The sequence below is a fragment of the Papio anubis genome, chromosome 5 (genome assembly GCF_008728515.1).
Source record: "Papio anubis isolate 15944 chromosome 5, Panubis1.0, whole genome shotgun sequence".
Taxonomy (NCBI): domain Eukaryota; kingdom Metazoa; phylum Chordata; class Mammalia; order Primates; family Cercopithecidae; genus Papio; species Papio anubis.
In genome coordinates this window covers 163,427,610-163,446,176 of record NC_044980.1, presented here as the reverse complement: position 1 = coordinate 163,446,176, position 18,567 = coordinate 163,427,610, and the positions used below count along the sequence as shown (strand labels likewise).

The following is an 18,567-nucleotide window of genomic DNA, read 5'->3' as shown; positions in this document are numbered from 1 at the left end:
ATGTTCCCGCCACAAAGTGTATTCTCAAATTATAAAAACATCATTCAACAACAAAAAAGAGAATTCCAAGTGATAAAGAATGCTTAGAAGAAAATCTGTGACATTTTTCGAGAATTGGCTTTCTCACTATCACCAGGCTCAATTGTTTAACTGCAAGGCAAGTGTTGTGATGCTGTGATGTCAAAGAAAACATTGGCTGTGTCACCAGCATTTACTATTTGCTTGGCAGAAGATATTAATGATAGGGTTAGTATGTGTGTCGTGAGCATATATGTGTACTGTCTGGGGTTGGGGGGACATGAGGATAGAAGAATGTGAGCCCACTGACTTTGCACTGTGACACATACCTTCTCCAAATTGGATCTTATAACAATCATTCTATAGATGACCACTTGATTTGGTAGGTAGCTAATATGGTATATTTATTTCACAGTTTCACATCTTTATCATTGTTTTCATATAATGCTTAAATGGGGTTTCAGAACAGATATTTCCTTTTAAACTTGTTTTAAAAAAAATCACAAATATGATTGGCTCATACAACCACATCTTTTCACCAGCACCCCCACCCATTCCCATTAGAAACATTTTGTTAAAAAATCAGGTGATCAAACTCACAGAAACTGAATCGTGAGAAGTATAATGGGAAAAAGAATGAGAACCTGCGGCTATAGGGAGTTACAGAAGAGAAATCATCTTTTAGAGCCATGGTTTATTTCTGACAGGAAAGGTAAAGCCATGCATTTATTAGAACAGGAAGCTAAGAAATTAAAGATGGCGAGATTGTCTAAAATAACTGAGGCTGAACTGGAAGCCTTCACCCTGGCACTCTCAAAAAATCACTTTTGGTACTGTTGGCTGAGCCTGGCCAAGGATTGTGCATCTCTGGCTGGATTTGGAGAGAACAGCTCACCCGCAACCTGAACACAGGTTCTGTAACGTATCTCACTGTTACTCAGAAAGTTCAGTACTCAGGGCCAGCATGCTCCTGCTCATGCAGGATAAGCCACTCAGAGTAGACCAGCTGGAAGGATCCGGGATCCGAGCAAAGTCAAGTTTACTTAAGCTAAGCCACTTGTTCCTGGGTCATGCAGTTTGTTTTCTAATAAGCATCATTCCTGATCATTAGAGCAAAGGGATGAATGCTCCTCTTGGAATGATATAGGGGATCTGCCCCCAGGAAAGTGTTGCTCAGTGTTAGAGTAGCAGCAATGACAGAATGACAGCGACTCTCCGAGTCAACCCAGCACTTTTAGTACCCCATCAGTACGTGAATAAAGGCAACTAGAAAATGGACTCAATTCTACAAACCTTCATGGCAACAGCCCATATTAAGACTTCTAGAACAAGTTAAAAAAAAAAAATCTTCCATTTCCATCCATGCGTGGGAAAGGGGCTTCAGTATTGTTTAGGGTGGATGTTGTTTAGGATGGATGTGTGTATAATAATAAAATGATAAGATATGTGTAGTGGGGGAATAAAGCCTCACAGTCCTTCCAGTGTGGGGAATCCATTGTACGTTAGAACCAAGGAATTTGTTTAGATTATTGATCTACTAACTTTTTCTTCACTTAAGTTTGAATTTTCAGTGATAGGACTTACTGGAATTTGGGGATAATTCTGTTGTGGTATTAAGTAATACTCATTATTTAAAAACTCATCTTGGTATTGAGTTAGTGCATTGACTTCCAATGAATTGACATAAGCCCATATTTCATTTTAACCAGAAACAAAAACTAGAAAATGTTACTCCCTAAATAGGCAGCAATGTATTTTATAAGCACTGCAGAGCTTTAGTAAAACATGTATGATTACTTTAGAAACAACTTCTGACACTTGAGGGTTACCCAATAGTCTCCTTCCCATTCTTTATATGAGGTAAATGCAAACCAGGGAGCCACCGAGTAAACAGCCCTGAGTACATTTGTAATCTTGGGCTCCATGGGGATGTGCTTGATTAAGATGAAAGAGGAATGGACTGATATTTCTATTACAAGATCCTGTAATGCTAGGACTTCTACACAGCTTAGAATAATGGTTGGGGGTTCATTCTTTGAGCAGAAAGGCTCAAATATTATTTTAGTCACTTGTAGCACCATTGGATGTGGGTGCACACTTGACCTAAAATACCATTTACATCATTATCTTGTCCTGTTGAAGACCTATGGCATGCAAGAAATTTAACATCGACTCAAAAATACAGGTAGTATGCCCAGTAAAATACATTGGCTAGCATAAAAATCAAAGGAAACAGTAGTTTGGAATAGCGATCAACATTACTGGGGTTTTGAATTGTGAAATAATCAACAATCCTGCCCATCTTTTCTCGGAAGACAAACTTGAACTTGTCGCTGGTTTTCATTGTCAAGTCACTGTAGTCAACATTGTCACTGGAAATTTCAATGCTGGCAAAGCTGATCTTCCGTTTAAAGCTGGAGATGGAGCTGTTGATGATGTTAGTAATACTGACTTCTTCCACTTCCTTCGTTGTCCCCTAGTTCATAGACAATGCAGTTAGCTTAAAAGACTTGACTTAGCAAAATAAATAAGTAGGTAATGAGCTAATAAAAATGTAGAGGCCCAAGGATTGAATAATTAGGCTTAATAGAGAGTGGCATTGAGTGCTTCAGAAACTGGCCAATAAGCCAGGCTTGGAGTCCTGTTACCCTGTTTGGAGATACCTATTTGTAAGTCACCAGCACATATAACAGGAGGAGTAACCATGGCCCACTGTAGATATCCTGAGCAGTGTGCCAGATGCAAAATACTCAAGCTTTGAAGTTAGTGGACGTGGGTTCAAATTCCATTTGGCCTTTCACTATTGTGAAACTTTAGTCACCTCAATCCCTCTAAGACTTGATTTCCTCACCTGCCAAATGGTGATTGGTATTGCCATCTTGAGACTGATGGGAAGATTAAATGGTAATAAATGGAAAGCATCTGGTAGGTGTTTGATGACTTCAATTCTGCTCCAGGGAGAAGGGAGTAACTGATTATGAGAGATAATAGAAATCAGCTGTGTCTTAAAGGCTTTGCCACAAAAGCAGGAAGAGTGATGCTCCCTGCCATTGCAAGGAGTTGCCATTCTCCAACATGGCTGGGGTCAACTCCCAGGAATGTGGGAGTGTAGTGAAGGCAGAGAGAGTGTGCTTTGGATCCTTGGCCAGGCCACTTGCTAGGTGTGGGGTCTTATGAGAGTTACCATGTCACTGTATAGGACAATGAAATGAGTACCATTATTATCCCAATTTTACTCTTGAGAAATTTGCCACATCAATGAGTGGTAGATTTCTCAAGAGTAGAATTGGGATAACAATGCTGCTCATTTCATTGTGTTGTTGGATGAACTAAAGGAGATGTTGATGGATGTTTAGGACACAGCGATCACTCCATAGTGCAGTGATTATCATATACACAGCAAAATAAGGGCTTTCTGGTGTCTTCAGAGGAGGCTGTCAGTATTTCACCAATCCCCATTTTGCCAATCTAGCAAATCCAGATTTTTTTTGGGGGGGGGGGAGCGGTAATTCAACTTCCTTCTTTCCTCATAAGGAAGCCTAAGAGAACAAAATAAATGAAAGCCATGTTCCTCTTTGTCTGGCACACATGGTCATTGGCCTTTGGTGCTTGGATGACATGATTGTGAAACATTACTCACTGTAGCCAAACACAAGGGAAAAAGCAACTGGACCTTTGGGTCATTTTGATTCCTCATTCTTCACGATTAGACCCTTTGTGGTCCTAGCACTTTGCTAAAGGTGGGCACCTCTTCTGAACTGGATCCCTATCATTTTCTTGCTTCTTAGTATGAACTTTAGTAGGCCATTATCTATCAAATTTGGCTTCCAAATAACACTAGGGGTCCATGGGCCTGTAAAGAGTGATAGTTAAGAGTATGGTCCAATGCTCACTGTAAGTGAGAATAGCGGATAAGTGCCAGGCTTTGGAACCAAGTAGGTTTAGGTTGGAATCCCAGCTCTACCTCTTAGTATCTATATCCCCTGCAGTAAGTCTCTTTCCCTTCTTGTTATCAGATTTCATAAATTTTAAAAGGGAGATAACCTCATTGGGTTGTTATGAGCATTTACAATAATATAATATTTGCAAAAGGCTTGTTACTGTGTCTGGCACATGTAAATGCTTGATAAATAATGACTATTATTATTATTTAGAGAGCTGGACTACAGTGTTCCACTGCTAAACCAAATAATGACAGTTTTTCTCAATTAGCAGAAAAATATGCTAACCAAGAAATTTGTCACAATCTAATATTTCCATACATTTTTAGTAAAGCATTACTTGTATAATTTAAGAATACAATAATACAACCAAAGAATTACATTTTAAGTAAATATATATTAATCTGAAACTTGCAAGCAGCTGATCATGCTTTATTTCATATTGGATTCTTCGTGGATGCTTGCTCCTGTGGTTGTGATTTTATGCTGCATACAGATAACATATTTTCTTCTGGAAAATTAAACATATTAATATCTCATTGTATTTGGTGAAAAGAATGGTCTTTTTCAAGGAGCAGCATGACTTCCAGCTGCTCCCACCTGAACAAGGATAAAACTCACTGGAGCACAGGGAATCACTGGGGGTGGGGTGGGGTGGGGATAGGAGCCAGGTCCAGCCCATGTCTACAGACCAGAACTTGGCACCAGTGATGGATCATACACAGGGCCCTCAAGACTCTTACCCTATCTTTGGCTGCCATCTGCTGTAAGGAACTGTAGTGAGCAACTGCGTATTCCAGCAAGGCCCCAAACACGAAGCTAAAGCAGATCCCCAGGTACACATCGATGGCCTTTATGAAGCAGTTGGTGTTGGGAAGAGAAGTGCGGGACCCGATCATCAGTGTGGTCATTGATAACACAGTCGTCACTCCTGGGAAAACAGGCAGGGGACGTTCCTACAAAGTGACTGGTTAGCCCTCCACCATAGCCTGGCAGAGTGTCCCCGTTTGAGAATTGGCAGGGTGAGGACAAGACCCAGAAATGGAATGCATCTCATTTTGAAGAGTCTGTGACCTTCTAGAACAGGGTTGATTTGTCCATTTTGTACAGATATGAGTGATGTGTTTTTTTAAATGTTTCATGTTCTGTCTTCTCCTGGGAGGGGGTGATCAGTATGCAAAAGAACTGACAATAGACCATCTAAGCACAATGATCGCTTACTTGTCACTGTAAAACTTAAGTTTAAAAATGCACCACTCCTGGCACGGCATGGTGGCTCACACCTGTAATCCCAGCACTTTGGGAGGCCAAGGTGGGCAGATCACTTGAGGTCAGGAGTTCAGGAGCAGCCTGGGCAGCATGGTGAAACCCCATCTCTACTAAAAATACAAAAATAAGTCAGGCATGATGGCACATGCCTGTATTCTCAGCTACCTGGGATTCTAAGGCAGGAGAGTTGCTTGAGCCTGGAAGGCTGAGGTTGCAGTGAGCCGAGATGACGCCACTCCACTCCAACCTGGGCGACAAGAGTGAAATTCCATCTCCAAAAAAAAAAAAAAAAACCAACAACCATCCAAACAACAACAACAACAACAAACCCACACTCCTAAAGTAGTCTCTTTCTGTCTCTCTCTCTTTCTCTGTAAAAGAATCTCCCAAGAAAACAACTGTTGGAACTGCCTTAGGAATATTCACGAAGGCAATGGTAAAAGGAAAAAAAAGCAAGTACCTGACAAGCCAGTTCTTAGAAATCTCCTGTGAGAGCTGCTTACCAATGCAGGTTCTTGCAGGGACTGAATCGAGGGAGATCCAAAATGAAACCCAGGACAACACCACCAGGAAAGTGGAAGGAACGTAGGTTTCCAAAATGAAATACAGAACATTCCTCCGAAGTTCAAATTGTAAGATCAATCTAGTGTAATTTCCTGAAAGGGTAAACAACGGATAGGAAATTGTGTCTGTTCATGTAGCAAGTGGTTTCTTTATGGGATGCTTAACTTAACTATATGTACATTAAGCCCTCTGTCATTGATCAAAATCTGGTTCTGTATGAACTGTCATTATGATTTCCGCAGGAGACATTGCTGTTGCATTGAATGGGATTTATAGGGGCACTGCTCTGCCTCATGTCCATCTTGGGCTTTTCTGTATCACAGTATTCCTACAGCAGTGCAATCAATACTGGTTTTCTTGACGTCTGCCTCACTAGACAGTGAGTCCCTTGGGGGCAAACACTGAATCTTTCAGTTCTGCACTCACAAAGTAGTTGTTCAATAAATACCCATTTAATGAAGATTACCTGTGACCATCTGTTTCTCAAGGAATACTATGGAATAGACCTAATGGACCTATTAAATTTAAGTGAATTTTTGATGATTTCAGAGGCACCCCAGGTTTTATACTACTTCAGGGCCATCCTTAGGAAACAGTGTATTCTAGATGTGGGAAAGGCATGTGTTAGAGAGCTATCATTAACAAAATTCTGTGTGGCAAATAGGCTACTGTAGCACAAAACATGTGTCCATGGGTTGGAGTCCCAAGCTCTGCTCCTGCTGTGCTTCTATTATGGGGAGGTGAGCAGTAGCGGCCAGCACTGGTGTGGATGGATGAATGAAGAAGTTATTCTCTGGGAACAGGAAAAGTCTGGCTTAGATTGGTATTGGGGAAAAGCAGGATAGTGAATGGGAGCTGCTCCAACCCCCTGTTACCCCCAAATTAAAGCCTGAAATTAGAAATTATACCATTAAATAGCTAAACAACAGACATATGCCTGGATAATTATAGTATAGAATAAAAATATGTACTTTTAGAGCTTGATGAGACCCTAGAGATTACTTATTATTTTACTTTATTGATGGCTAAATTGAGACACAGGGAGTTTTAGTGATTTGAAAAGGACCTGGAGTTGATGTTAGAAGAAATAATAAAAACCGGGTCTTTCGCCCGTTGGTCCAGGGATGTTTTATCAGTCTACACTGCCTGCTTTATTTCTTTGATTTTGAAAGTCAATATTTTAAAAACAAACAAGCAAACCTTAGAATCAGTATTTGACTAAATAACGACCCTCTTTTGTACCTGAAGGGGGTCATTATGTGCTACATGAGATTACATAATTTTGAAAACTGAAGCCATTTTTAATATGAACCCAATTTGGGAATCCAGATTTGGTAAACTATGACAGCATAGCCCTAATTTACAAAGTTGTCTTTAAAAATAAAGTGTATTTATTTGCCCATTACAAAAATAATACATGATAATTACTTAAAATTTGGAAAATAAGGCCAGGCATGGTGGCTCATGCCTGTAATCCCAGCACTTTGGGAGGCCAAGGCAGGTGGGTTGTTGGAGCTCAGGAGTTCGAGACCAGCCTGGGAACATGACGAAACCTCATCTCTACAAAAAATACAAAAAATTACCCAGGCGTGATGGCACACACCTGTAGTCCCAGCTACTAGGGAGACTGAGGTGGGAAGATCACTTGAGCCCAGGAGGTGAAGGTTGCAGTGAGCTGAGATTGCGCCACTGCACTCCAGCCTAGGTGACACTAGAGTGAGACACTGTCTCAAGAAAATAAAATTAAAAAAAATAAGTAAATAAATAAAAGAAGAAAGAAAAGAAAAATTTGGAAAATAAGAAAAATAGGGGGAAAAATCACCTTTTCTTCCATTCCAGTCTTTTCTCTATACATAGCCTTTAATTTCTAATTTTCATGTAGCCATGATCTTGGTGTGACATATATTTTTAAGGTCATCTAGGCTCAACTAAAATACACAGAATACACAGTAGGCTGGGCCCAGCGGCTCATGCCTGTAATCCCAGCACTTTGGGAGGCCAAGGCAGGCGGATCACTTGAGGTCAGGAGTTCGAGACCAGCCTGGCCAACATGGCAAAACCACCTCTCTACCAAAAATACAAAAATTAGCCTTTCATACTGAAGCATGCCTGAAATCCCAGCTACTCAGGAGGCTGAGGCACAAGAATCACTTGAACCTGGGAGGCGAAGGTTGCAGTGAGCTGAGATCGTGTCACGGCACTCCAGCCTGGGTGACAGACTTTGTCTCAAATTCTCAAAAAAATAAAACAAAATAAAATAAAATATGCAGTAATTTTTAAGGGTGCAAATATGGATAAGAATAAGCATTCTTAATATTATCATAAGGAAGTGAGAGGAAAATACCTGCTGCTTACATATAACATCACATCTTTCAAAACATGTCTATGTAAAATCACCAAAGACCAAGAAATGCATTTCTGGTAAATGCAATGAGTAAGTAATACTTCCTGCCACGTTTGCAATAATTAGGGTTTTCGTGCTCTTGTTGGGCATTGCTGCTGTCTTCTTCATCTTTGAGCTGTATTCTTATTTTCATTCTTCAGTGCTAAAGAACCAGTGTTCCAGTTAGAAATATGAATAAATTTTATGCATGAGGGAGGCATGGAATTTGAGCAATCATTAGCAAATATCTGGAGGTACATGGTGCAAGGCTTCAGAGCTGGTCCAGAGGTCTGTTCCTCAGTGGACCATTTTAATACTGGGTGTGGAGGAGGTGGAATTGCTCAGCCCAAACCCTACTGTCCCTCTCCACTGCATCCCAAAGAGGTAAAGTGAGCAGATGTTATTTCTGACTTAGAGAGCAACCTTACACCTCAGTTCACTTATTTTTATTTCATACAGTTTGTCACAAGAGTTACCTGTCTCCTGCTGCGATCTGGTGACTAAGGTGAAATACCGCTCTATGGTGTACTGAGCAAGCCGCAGGTGTTCCAGCCCACGCACAGAGTCGTTCCCTCTCAGCCAGGTGAACTCCACGTCATTTCCATCGTAGCCCCCTGGCAAATGAAATGGAGCCCTGGTCAGTGCAAGCGTGTTACAGATTGAACTGGTCTGAAAACTGCTGTGATACGGAAACAGCATGAGTTCCTTCTTCATGGTGATAAGCCCAAGGACAATCCCATGCAGAACTTGGCATGATTTCCCAAGTGCAGTTGCAATGTCTGCTCTGAATGAAGTGACCTGCTAGGACAATTTGCCGTCAATTGAGAGCTTGTCTTGTGTTAGGTATTGCGTAGACCTGCTGGATGATAAGTCATTAGAAGTGACCTCCCTCATTATTTAAATTACATTTATTAAGCACATATCTGTGAACACACAAAGATACTGCCTTTCAAGATTGTATAATAGCTCTGATGATATTTTCAGGGACTTAAGAACTGATCTCTTCATATTTCCATATTGGCATACATACAAAAGCAAAAACAAAAAACTTGCTTTATTAAAGCATGTAAAAATGCATGTTAAATAAGTCTCAAAGCAGTTTAATTAATATAGTTGACAATAGTAACAATAGCTACCTTTTGAACATTTATAAGTACTTTATACATTATGTCACTAATGTTCTTGTAAACTTGCAAGGTAGCCATTTCTATATTTCTTCAATTCTAAGATGGACATTTCTTTACATTTTCTGAAATTGAACTGCATCTTGTAGTTGATTCATATCTATATAATATATATAATAGTGTATATATGTATTTTTATATATAGTAGAGCTTATTTTTTTTCCTGAAATGTTATTATTCAATAAATACTGTTCCATGGAACTGAGTCACTATAATGATTTTCCCACATTATTCTTGAAAACTCTCAGATTCAGAGGGGTTGCATCACTTTCTCAGGATAATAAGGCAAGCAAGAAAGAGTTACCTTAGGAAAGTTCAATCCCAAAGTCTATGAGTGATGATGATAATAATACTTATGATTTAATAAGCGATTGCATTTCCAAGTGCTTTACATTATCATCTCACTTAATCCTCAATCTAGCTCTTTGAGAAGATATAGGAACGGTTCATAAGCCAACAAAAAGATACTCAACATCACTAGTCGTTAGGGAAATGCAAATCAAAACCACAATAATACGCCTCACACCCATTAGAATGGCTGTAATAAGAAAGACGGACAATAACAAAGGCCAGCACATGGAGAAGCTGGAACATTAGCTAGTGGGAATGTGAAATGGTACAACCACTTTGGAAAACACTAATGCGGTAACAATTTCTTAAAAACTTAAATATAAATTTACCATTTGACCCAGCATTCCACTCCTAGGTGTCTGTCCAAGATAAATGAAATCAGGTCCACACAAAGACTCACACAACAGTTTTCATAGCAGCACTACTCATAATAGCCAAAGGGTGGAAACCAAATGTCCATCAACTGATGAATCAATAAATAAAGTGTGATATATATCTCTCACATGAATATATATATATATATATGCATACAAAAGAATGCTACTCAGTAATAAAAAGGAATAAAGTATTGATGCATGCCATAATATGTGTGAACCTCAAAAACATGCTAAGTGAAAGAAACCAGATGCAAAAGACCACATAGGGCTGGGCATGGTGGCTCATGCCTGTAATCCCAGCACTTTGGGAGGCCGAGGTGGGTGGATCACCTGAGGTCAGGAGTTTGAGACCAGCCTGGCCAACATGGTGAAACCCTGTCTCTACTAAAAATACACAAATTAGCCAGGCATGGCAGCACATGCCAGCACGTGCCAGCTACTTGGGAGACTGAGATAGGAGAATCACTTGAACCCGGGAGGCGGAGGTTGCAGTGAGCCTAGATTGCACCATTGCACTCCAGCCTGGACAACAAGAGCAAAACTCTACCTCAAAACCAACCAACCAACCAACCTACCAACCAACCACATAGTGCATGATTCCATTTATATGAAATATCCAGAAAAGACGCATTCATACAGACAGCAAGTAGGTTAGTCGTTGCCTGGGAGCTAGTGATGGGAAAGAGGCATGGCTGCAGAGGGGTACAGGGGTCTCTTTGGGGTGATGGAAATATTCTAACAGTGGCAGGTGGTGATGGTTGCACTACTTGGAAATGTACTAAAAATCTTTGAGTTGTACAATTAACATGGGTGGATTTTATGGTATATAAGTTATACCTCAATAAAGCTGTTAAAAAACAACTCTGAGTCAGATACTATTATTCTTCCCACTTCACAGATAGGAAACTGAGGTCCAGAGACATTAGTAACTCACCCAGAGTCACAGAACTAGTGATGGCAAAACCCAGTGATTTCAGTACCTGTGATCTTAAACATAAAGCTCTATTGCCTTCGTTTTCAAAGGCTACTGGGAAATGTGATACCGGTGTTGGAACTAACATTTTGTTAAGTCTCACAGTATGGTATCCATTGTCTAGCAAGGGTTATCTCTCCCTCCCCAGGGAAGAGAAATATAGTCATAAACTCTTAGGGGATTTCCAGGTAAAAATTGTCTGTGATCTTTTCCTCGGAAACATCCAAACATGTACTAAAGTCAGCTGTCTAAATACGGCTACCATCCCACATTAAAAAAAAAAAATCTATGAAAGTGGGTAGTACAAGTTTCTACCTGGACACTCTGCCTTTACAACTAGTAAACACATACAATCATTACATTATGGTCTCTCTGTCCCTGGGTGAATAAGGAAAACTGTGGCATGGTATCAGTTCTTTTCTAGAGATGGCACTTAGAAAAAAACCCATAGTGAGGTTTCTATACCCAAACGCCACTAATAAACATTCAGAGAAAGCTCCCTCCGCTCACTGGGGATGGTCTTTGTGAAACAGAGGCTGAAGTTTCCAGGAGAATCTCTCTCCTGGGATTTGAGATGAGCCCAGCCATGATACACGGAAGGTAATTGCTTTTTCCACGTGGAACTGAAAATGAGTTCTCTTTTTGATAACCTCAAGTTTTATTCCACCAACAAACAGCTGTATTGCTTCAAGAAGGTTCTGCATGCATTTAATCAATGAGATAATTAATCTGTTTGTCTGGGTCTTTAATTAAATGTCTGCTTCTGAAAAACAGCTTCTGCTTCATAATGGCTGTGCTTCTCAGATGTTGCCCACTGTGACCTTACGTCAGGAGTGCCCACTGCTCTCCAGAGCTTGACTATAGTTTCTTGCTCCACACACAAGCCCTGCCTTGATGCCTTCATAAATCATATCTGCAATGTTGTTTGCCTATCACAGGTGCCCAAGTTTGATGGGCATTTCAGAGTGGTTTACTAAGGAACAACGGAGATTACTTAACAATGCTGGGGAGTTCATTCATCACACATTAACTTCATTCTTCATCACAGGCAAACCCCCAGATGACAGTTTAGATGCCCATTTACTGGCATGACTGTAAGAGCTTTATACCTATCAAGCAATTTCTTTTAAAAGTTGGAAGCATGAGTGATAAATGTCAAGGATGGCTTTGCATATTTGCCATTCCTTCTGCTGTGTTCCTTCTTGTACATAATCTACATCTTAGTAGATTCTGAGTCCCACTCCTTGTCTCTTGGTCCATTCCAGCTGATCCCCTACGTCTCATTCCAAGTGACACTTTACCTAGGAAAACTCTGATCCCCCTATTACTTTTCATTGTTGTAACTCATTCTGTTATAATTATTTAAAGTCCCACACCCTCTATTAGACTGTAGAGTTCTCGAAGACTGGAACATGGCTTTTATCTGTGTATTGCAAACATCTACCACAGTACCCCACATAGAACAGTCATTTAATGGTTGAATGGATGAATTGAATGTATTTATATGAGGATAGATAGATGGAACCCACCAGCTATCCAGACTGGCTGGAGACGTTAGTGGGACAATATATAAAACTAAAGTATTAGAATGAGAAAAAAAGACTTTCCTTAACTGACACAGGAAAGGACAAACACTGGTCTTGGTCCTAAGTAATGCAAGGGAACTGGCACAGGGATATGTCTGGGACCACTGTGTGGTAATCAGGTTGCTATTCAGTTGAACATTCTGGCAGGATTTGGGGAGTCCAACAAAAGCGTCACATGGTTACTCAATTTGGGGAACAATGATGATAACAAATGGACACTGGAGAAACTGGAAAGGAGTTATTAAAAGATTTTCATTATCCCCATGTTACAGTTTAAAAGCACTTTATGGTATACTCAGGAAAAATAAGCAGCTCAGATCACAAACAAGCCACTGGAACAAACATCCTGTGTGACTCTCCAGCCCAGTGGAAGGGCTATTAGAGTTCAGGGAACTTTGGACGTTGGGGGCATTCTACCTGGGTTCAAGTCCCAGTGTGGTTACTTAACTTTCCATTGGGAAAGTTGCCAAATCCTAATTTTTCTATCTGCAAGATGGGAAAAACAATATATACATATATCAGGATTGTTTGGAAGGTATCTAGCACAGTGCCAGACATGGGTTAAGCAATTGTTAAATGGATGCTACAGTATTTATCGGGAGAAGAATATTTATTACTATATACATTTTTTTTTTGTTTGAGACAGAGTCTTGTTCTTGCTTGTTGCCCAGGCTGGAGTGCAGTGGCACGATCTTGGCTCACTGCAACCTCCACCTCCTGGGTTCAAGTGATTCTCCTGCCTCAGTCTCCCAAGTAGCTGGAATTACAGGCACCCACCACCACACCTGGCTAATTTTTGTATTTTTAGTAGAGATGGGGTTTCACCATGTTGGTCAGGCTGGTCTTGAATTCCAGACATCAAGTGATCTGTCCACCTTGGCCTCCCAAAGAGCTGGGATTATAGGCGTGAGCTGCTGTGCCCAGTCCATTTATTACTATTATTATTACTATTATTGTTAACAAAAAAGTTGTTCGGTCAAGGAGACTGGGGCAACAGCAGATTGAGGTCACAAAATACATTTTGTTACCTCCTCCAAGAAGTCTTTCTCCACTAGCCTCTCTACTTCCTTTGCAACGGAGAGTGAGGTTTTTCTTATTATCACAGTGCTTTGCATAGAAAAGTACATTGATGAAAAGTCCATGACCTTTTTCATCAGCTTCTACTGGGACCTGTGGCTGACTTGATGTTGGGAGAGTAAGGGTGGGTGGGTGGCAAAGAACATGGTCATAGAACTCACCTGGAACCATAGACCCTTTGAGAGTGAGTAACCAGAGAGATGGTATAAATTAAATATTAAAAGTTTAGGTCTCAGGGGCTAGTCTAGATTTGTTGTCGCCAAAACGTTTTTAATAAAATGATTGTCCCACAAAACGCTCATGAAAGAAGATTCCATGGTTTAAAACGTTTGTGGAGTGCTGCCACTCCTTCTTGGAATTTCACGTGGAAGTAGCTTATTAGAGCCTGTTAAAAACTCTGCAGCAAAGAAGAAAATTAACACTTTAGGCTTTCTGAGTCATCTGGTCTCTATCACAAATACTCAACTCTGCCACTGCAGTGCAAAAGTAGCCACAGACAATATGTAAGTACATGGGCATGACTGTGCTTCAGTAAAACTTCCTTTGCAGAAACAGGTGATGGGCTGGATTTGGCACACCAGGTGTTGTTTGCTGACCTCTGACCTAGACCACCAACTACATTAAAGCATTTCCTTTGATTTTCTTGTCCACTCACAGGTGGAGATATCTGGTACTAATGTGTAATGGTTCTTCCCAAAAGGTATTAGGCATGTCTTTGAGAAGTCTCTAAATCTGTCTGAAAGTACAGTCAGAAGGGCTGAATCCACAATGAATCAACATTAAGAAAACAAAGGTCACTATGTATGAGATACTTTTCATGAATACACAGACCTAAGTAACCCAGGAAAATCATCTCAGAAGTCTGTAGGATGTATACTTACAGCTTTCCAGCTGCAACTTGCATGTCTGTGTGTCCATGGGGTATTTAGACAGATCCATGTTACATGCAACAGTTGTTGTGATTCTAAGAAAGAAAAGTGGATTCAAAAACAGTATTATGAGGAAGCTATAGAAAGTTCACATTCCCTTCCAAGGCCCACTCAGAGAAAACTTTCACTTGAACTCTTACAATGAACATGTAGTTTAAAGCCTGCATCTAAAGCATCCTTGAGGTTCTGTGTGCTAAAGAATGCCCATGAAGCTTGGTTAAAACCTGGGTCCAGAGTGGAGGAAGTTGGAATGCTGGCCATTCAAGGGGCAAAACTTCTGGCAGTATCACAGAAAAGACAGATGCATGGGCCCAAGATGCTTTAGCATCTTCCTGACAGACCTGGGTGGGCCTAGAACAGTGTGCACCGTCAGTATCGTCACCATCTGACAGCAGGTGTAGGGACCTGCATAGGCTCACGTGGCTCTGAGTGGCAGAACTGAGGCTGGAGCCCAGGTTTCCTGGGTGTGGTCTTCTCATGAGGCCCTGCCTCCTCCAGGATGCAGAGGCAGTAGGGGCCCCAGGCACTGTGGGTTTGGGGGCTTACCTCCAGAGATGTTCGATTAAAGGTCAGTTAAGCCCTTCCAGTGGAGATTGCATTCACTAGGCCTCTATCTTCCTTTTTCTTCATTGTCATACATTTTTATTCAGCACCTTTATTTATTAAGCACCGTGCTAGGTACTTGGGGGAAATGGAGGTGATTACAGAACGGTGCTTACCTCCAGGATGCTTACTCACACCTCCTTTAGGGAGACAGAGACTAACAATAGTTGTGGTTTACTAAGTGCTTACTGTGAGCCAGACCTTGGGCTGAGTGCTTTGCATACATTACTCCTTTGAATAGCTTTACTAGGTAGGAAATATTTTAATTCTCATTTTACTGCTGCTGAAACTGAGGCTCTGAGAGTCAAGTAACTTGCCTAAGGTCACAGAGCTGCTGAGGGACACAGCAGGGAATTGTACCCAAATCTTTATGATTCTAGAGCCAGGCTATTAAAACATCACTCATTATTTGTAATCCTTACACAATATTGATTGTGTTGTGTACCATAATATAGACAGACACAAATGCACACACAAATGCATGCACACACTCACACACCCACATTCACACATGTGCTGTGGGAACGTGGGGAAGGGGGACATTAATGATGATTGGAATTGAGGTCAAAAGAGAAGTCTAATTATGTTTCATGAAACAAGAATTGGGCTTTGAGATGGTCTTTGCAAAACTCAGTACATTTGAGTGTGTCCAGAAATTCAGTTTATTGGTTAGCTCAACCCTTGTCTTATAACTTCAGACTCTTACTTAAGATTAAACATCAGCCCCATGAATATTTTGCTCTTGGCCTCCTCCCCAAGGCCTCTGGGAGCTTTAGGTTTGCACAGTCTTTGCACAGGCAGAGATGAGTCCTGTTCCATCCAACCTGGCTCCATGAACAATTGGGTGAAAGGAACTTCAGCTTCAGGAATGTGGGGAGAGGGCAAAGGGGAGCCCATGGCTGCAGGTGGCAGAGGCTTTGGGGCATTGCACTTGGTTTTCTCTAAAAAAATGACTCAGACAAGTACAGTTGTGTTCTGGAGCTGCCACAGCTCCACTAAGCCCCATGAAAGGAAAGTTCCTTGCATGTACCTCTCTGTTGGCTCTTGCCGTTGCCCCTACTACTTCCCTTGCTAACTTCCTTTTACCCTTTAAGACACAGCTCAGAATCTTGTAACATCACCCCCAAACCACTCACCTACTCCCCAACTTGGGCCCCAGCACTGGGGACCTCATTTGTTTCCATGTCCATGTCTTGAGGACAGGGCAAGGTCTTACTCAGCTCTATCCTGTGGCCAGCATGGGGCTTGACACAGAGCAGGTGTTTGGTAGATGATGAACGGAGAGAGGGACCTTCTATTATGGGTTCAAGGATCTAAGAAGGCATGGGACCTCACAGTGGCTATCCGAGTTCTGGTCACAACTACCCAAGACACATCTGCATGTTTTCTCCCAGTTGCTGCCCTCCAGCCCTGAGGTCACAGGCGTCCACGTACCTGAGGGCATACAGGACCGTGCCATTGGAGAAGAGGCGGATGAGCCTGTTTCCCACAGTGACTTCATGGAGGAAGGACTTCTTGGACTCCACAATGTAAGTGTCCGGCACCCAGAGGAACTCCACGAGGCGGGCATCCAGAGTGAAGCTCTTGTTGCCTTCAAACACCAGCCGCTGGTCCATCCAGCGCTGTCGGAGGTATATGGTGGCTGTGTAGTCCTGGGACGGGGAGGCAAGGTATGGAAATGGATGGGGGTGGTGGGTGAGAAAACCTCACCAAACAGGAGAAAAATGGTCAAGGTTTATTCCTCTCCCCACCTCCACTTAGAGCAAGAGTACACAGATGTTGGTGAATAAAGGTACCATTCTAATTGCAATATGCCACTACCCCAAGACTGGGGTAACTGATAAGTCACTCTAGTTACCCTAGTCTTGGGGTAGTGGCATATTGCAATAAGAGAACAAATCACCTTATTTATTTGAGATAATAGCTCCCCCTGCCAAAAGGGAGCCCTATGTTTGAGACTTTAACTTACGTGGCGTGACAGCTCACATTGCACTGATCACTAAGGCCCCATCAAATGGTTGAATTTTTTGGTGGGCTAAGTGCTCAGGTTGTCCACGATTTATCTGGAATGCACAACATGCCCTCTTGGCAAACTGCCTTTAGTTTGCCCTTGTCTCGAATGTGTTCTCTTAAGGGAGAGGGTCGTTGTCAGCACCAGCTGTCAGTTTTCCTTGGGTTGTCTTCCCTGTTATGAAAGACCACGTGATGGCCTGGCTTGCCTACTACACTTCTATTCCTTTCCCCAGATTTTATCCATTACCAAGTGTACCCACTTCATCGCCTGGTTTCTCCCCTCCTGGCTCTTGAACCGATTTTCTTCCTGATACTCAGAAAATCTGCTCTATAAGAATCTTCCATTGTCTTGAGTTTGGAGACAGCACTCCAACTTCTGCCATTTCAAATGCAGGAGGGCCGTGAGCCATTTTTTTTTTTTTTTTGAGTGGCTAGAAAGCATATTCCCATTAAACACACGGAGAGGGACTACTTCGGTGGAGTACAAAGGAACAGCACTTACCATGTTACTCTCTGAAATGCTAGAGATACTTGCAATGTCCAGAGTCAGCGCTATCTGAACGGGTTCTCCTAAGATGAAAAAGAAAAAAAGCAAGAAAGAATGGAAACACAAACATGAGACGTGTGACAGTGTCTTTGTGGGGTGGTGGCAATAGCGAGTATAAGAGAAGTGCCTGCCTAGCCGGACATCCTGAAGGTGTTCATTACGGGTTATCTGTACAAATCTCCCAGCATCACATCCATCAGTCACGTAATAACAGGCACTCAATAAATGGCATTTCCCTTCCCTTCCCCCTCTCTTCCGTAATCCTAGCTAATTTTGGAAAAGGGACAATTTTGTTCACCAGGCTAATAGATGGAATAGCATTCACTTGCAATAAATAACTCCCGGGGGTGCCTCAGGGGACTGCGATAATGCATTAACCAGGAAGAGGCCAGGCGGAATTCAAAAGAAGCTTAAAAACATCTCATCGGTAGGAATAGGGCAAAGCAACCTACTTATTAATCTAAGGAAACTAAGCCATAGGATATAGGTAGGAATTTGGAAATGAAGTGTTAGAGCCAACGCAATTAAACAATACTTGCATGTTAACATCTGGTGGAAAAGGGCGAGATCTTTGAGGGCAGAACCTGGAAGGCACTGAAGCGGTGTGGTGCTAAGTGGCTTTCTGCCTCGCAGGGCAGCAAGGTGCAGCTCTGAGACTAAAAGCCTGGAGTCAGAGACAGGTGTCTGAATTCCACTCGGGCCACCTAACAGTTTTGTGACCTTGAGCAAGTTTCAAATTTCTCTGTGCTGTG

The 18,567-nt window shown here is 41.7% G+C and overlaps 1 protein-coding gene across 1 annotated transcript in view; it reads right to left on the bottom strand.

Annotated features, from left to right (window-relative positions):
• Positions 1–396: 396 nt before the first annotated feature.
• Positions 397–18,567, bottom strand: part of GABRP (gamma-aminobutyric acid type A receptor pi subunit) — a 30,530-nt gene continuing 12,359 nt past the window's right edge. Inside the window, exons 4-10 of the mRNA XM_009209559.4 lie at positions 17,771–17,838; positions 16,690–16,907; positions 14,605–14,687; positions 8,652–8,789; positions 5,732–5,884; positions 4,703–4,890; positions 397–2,494 (exon numbers count right to left, since the gene is read on the bottom strand). Of these exons, the coding sequence (XP_009207823.1) occupies positions 2,192–2,494; positions 4,703–4,890; positions 5,732–5,884; positions 8,652–8,789; positions 14,605–14,687; positions 16,690–16,907; positions 17,771–17,838 (1,151 nt within the window). The 3' untranslated portion in view covers positions 397–2,191. The remainder of the gene's footprint in view (positions 2,495–4,702; positions 4,891–5,731; positions 5,885–8,651; positions 8,790–14,604; positions 14,688–16,689; positions 16,908–17,770; positions 17,839–18,567) is intronic.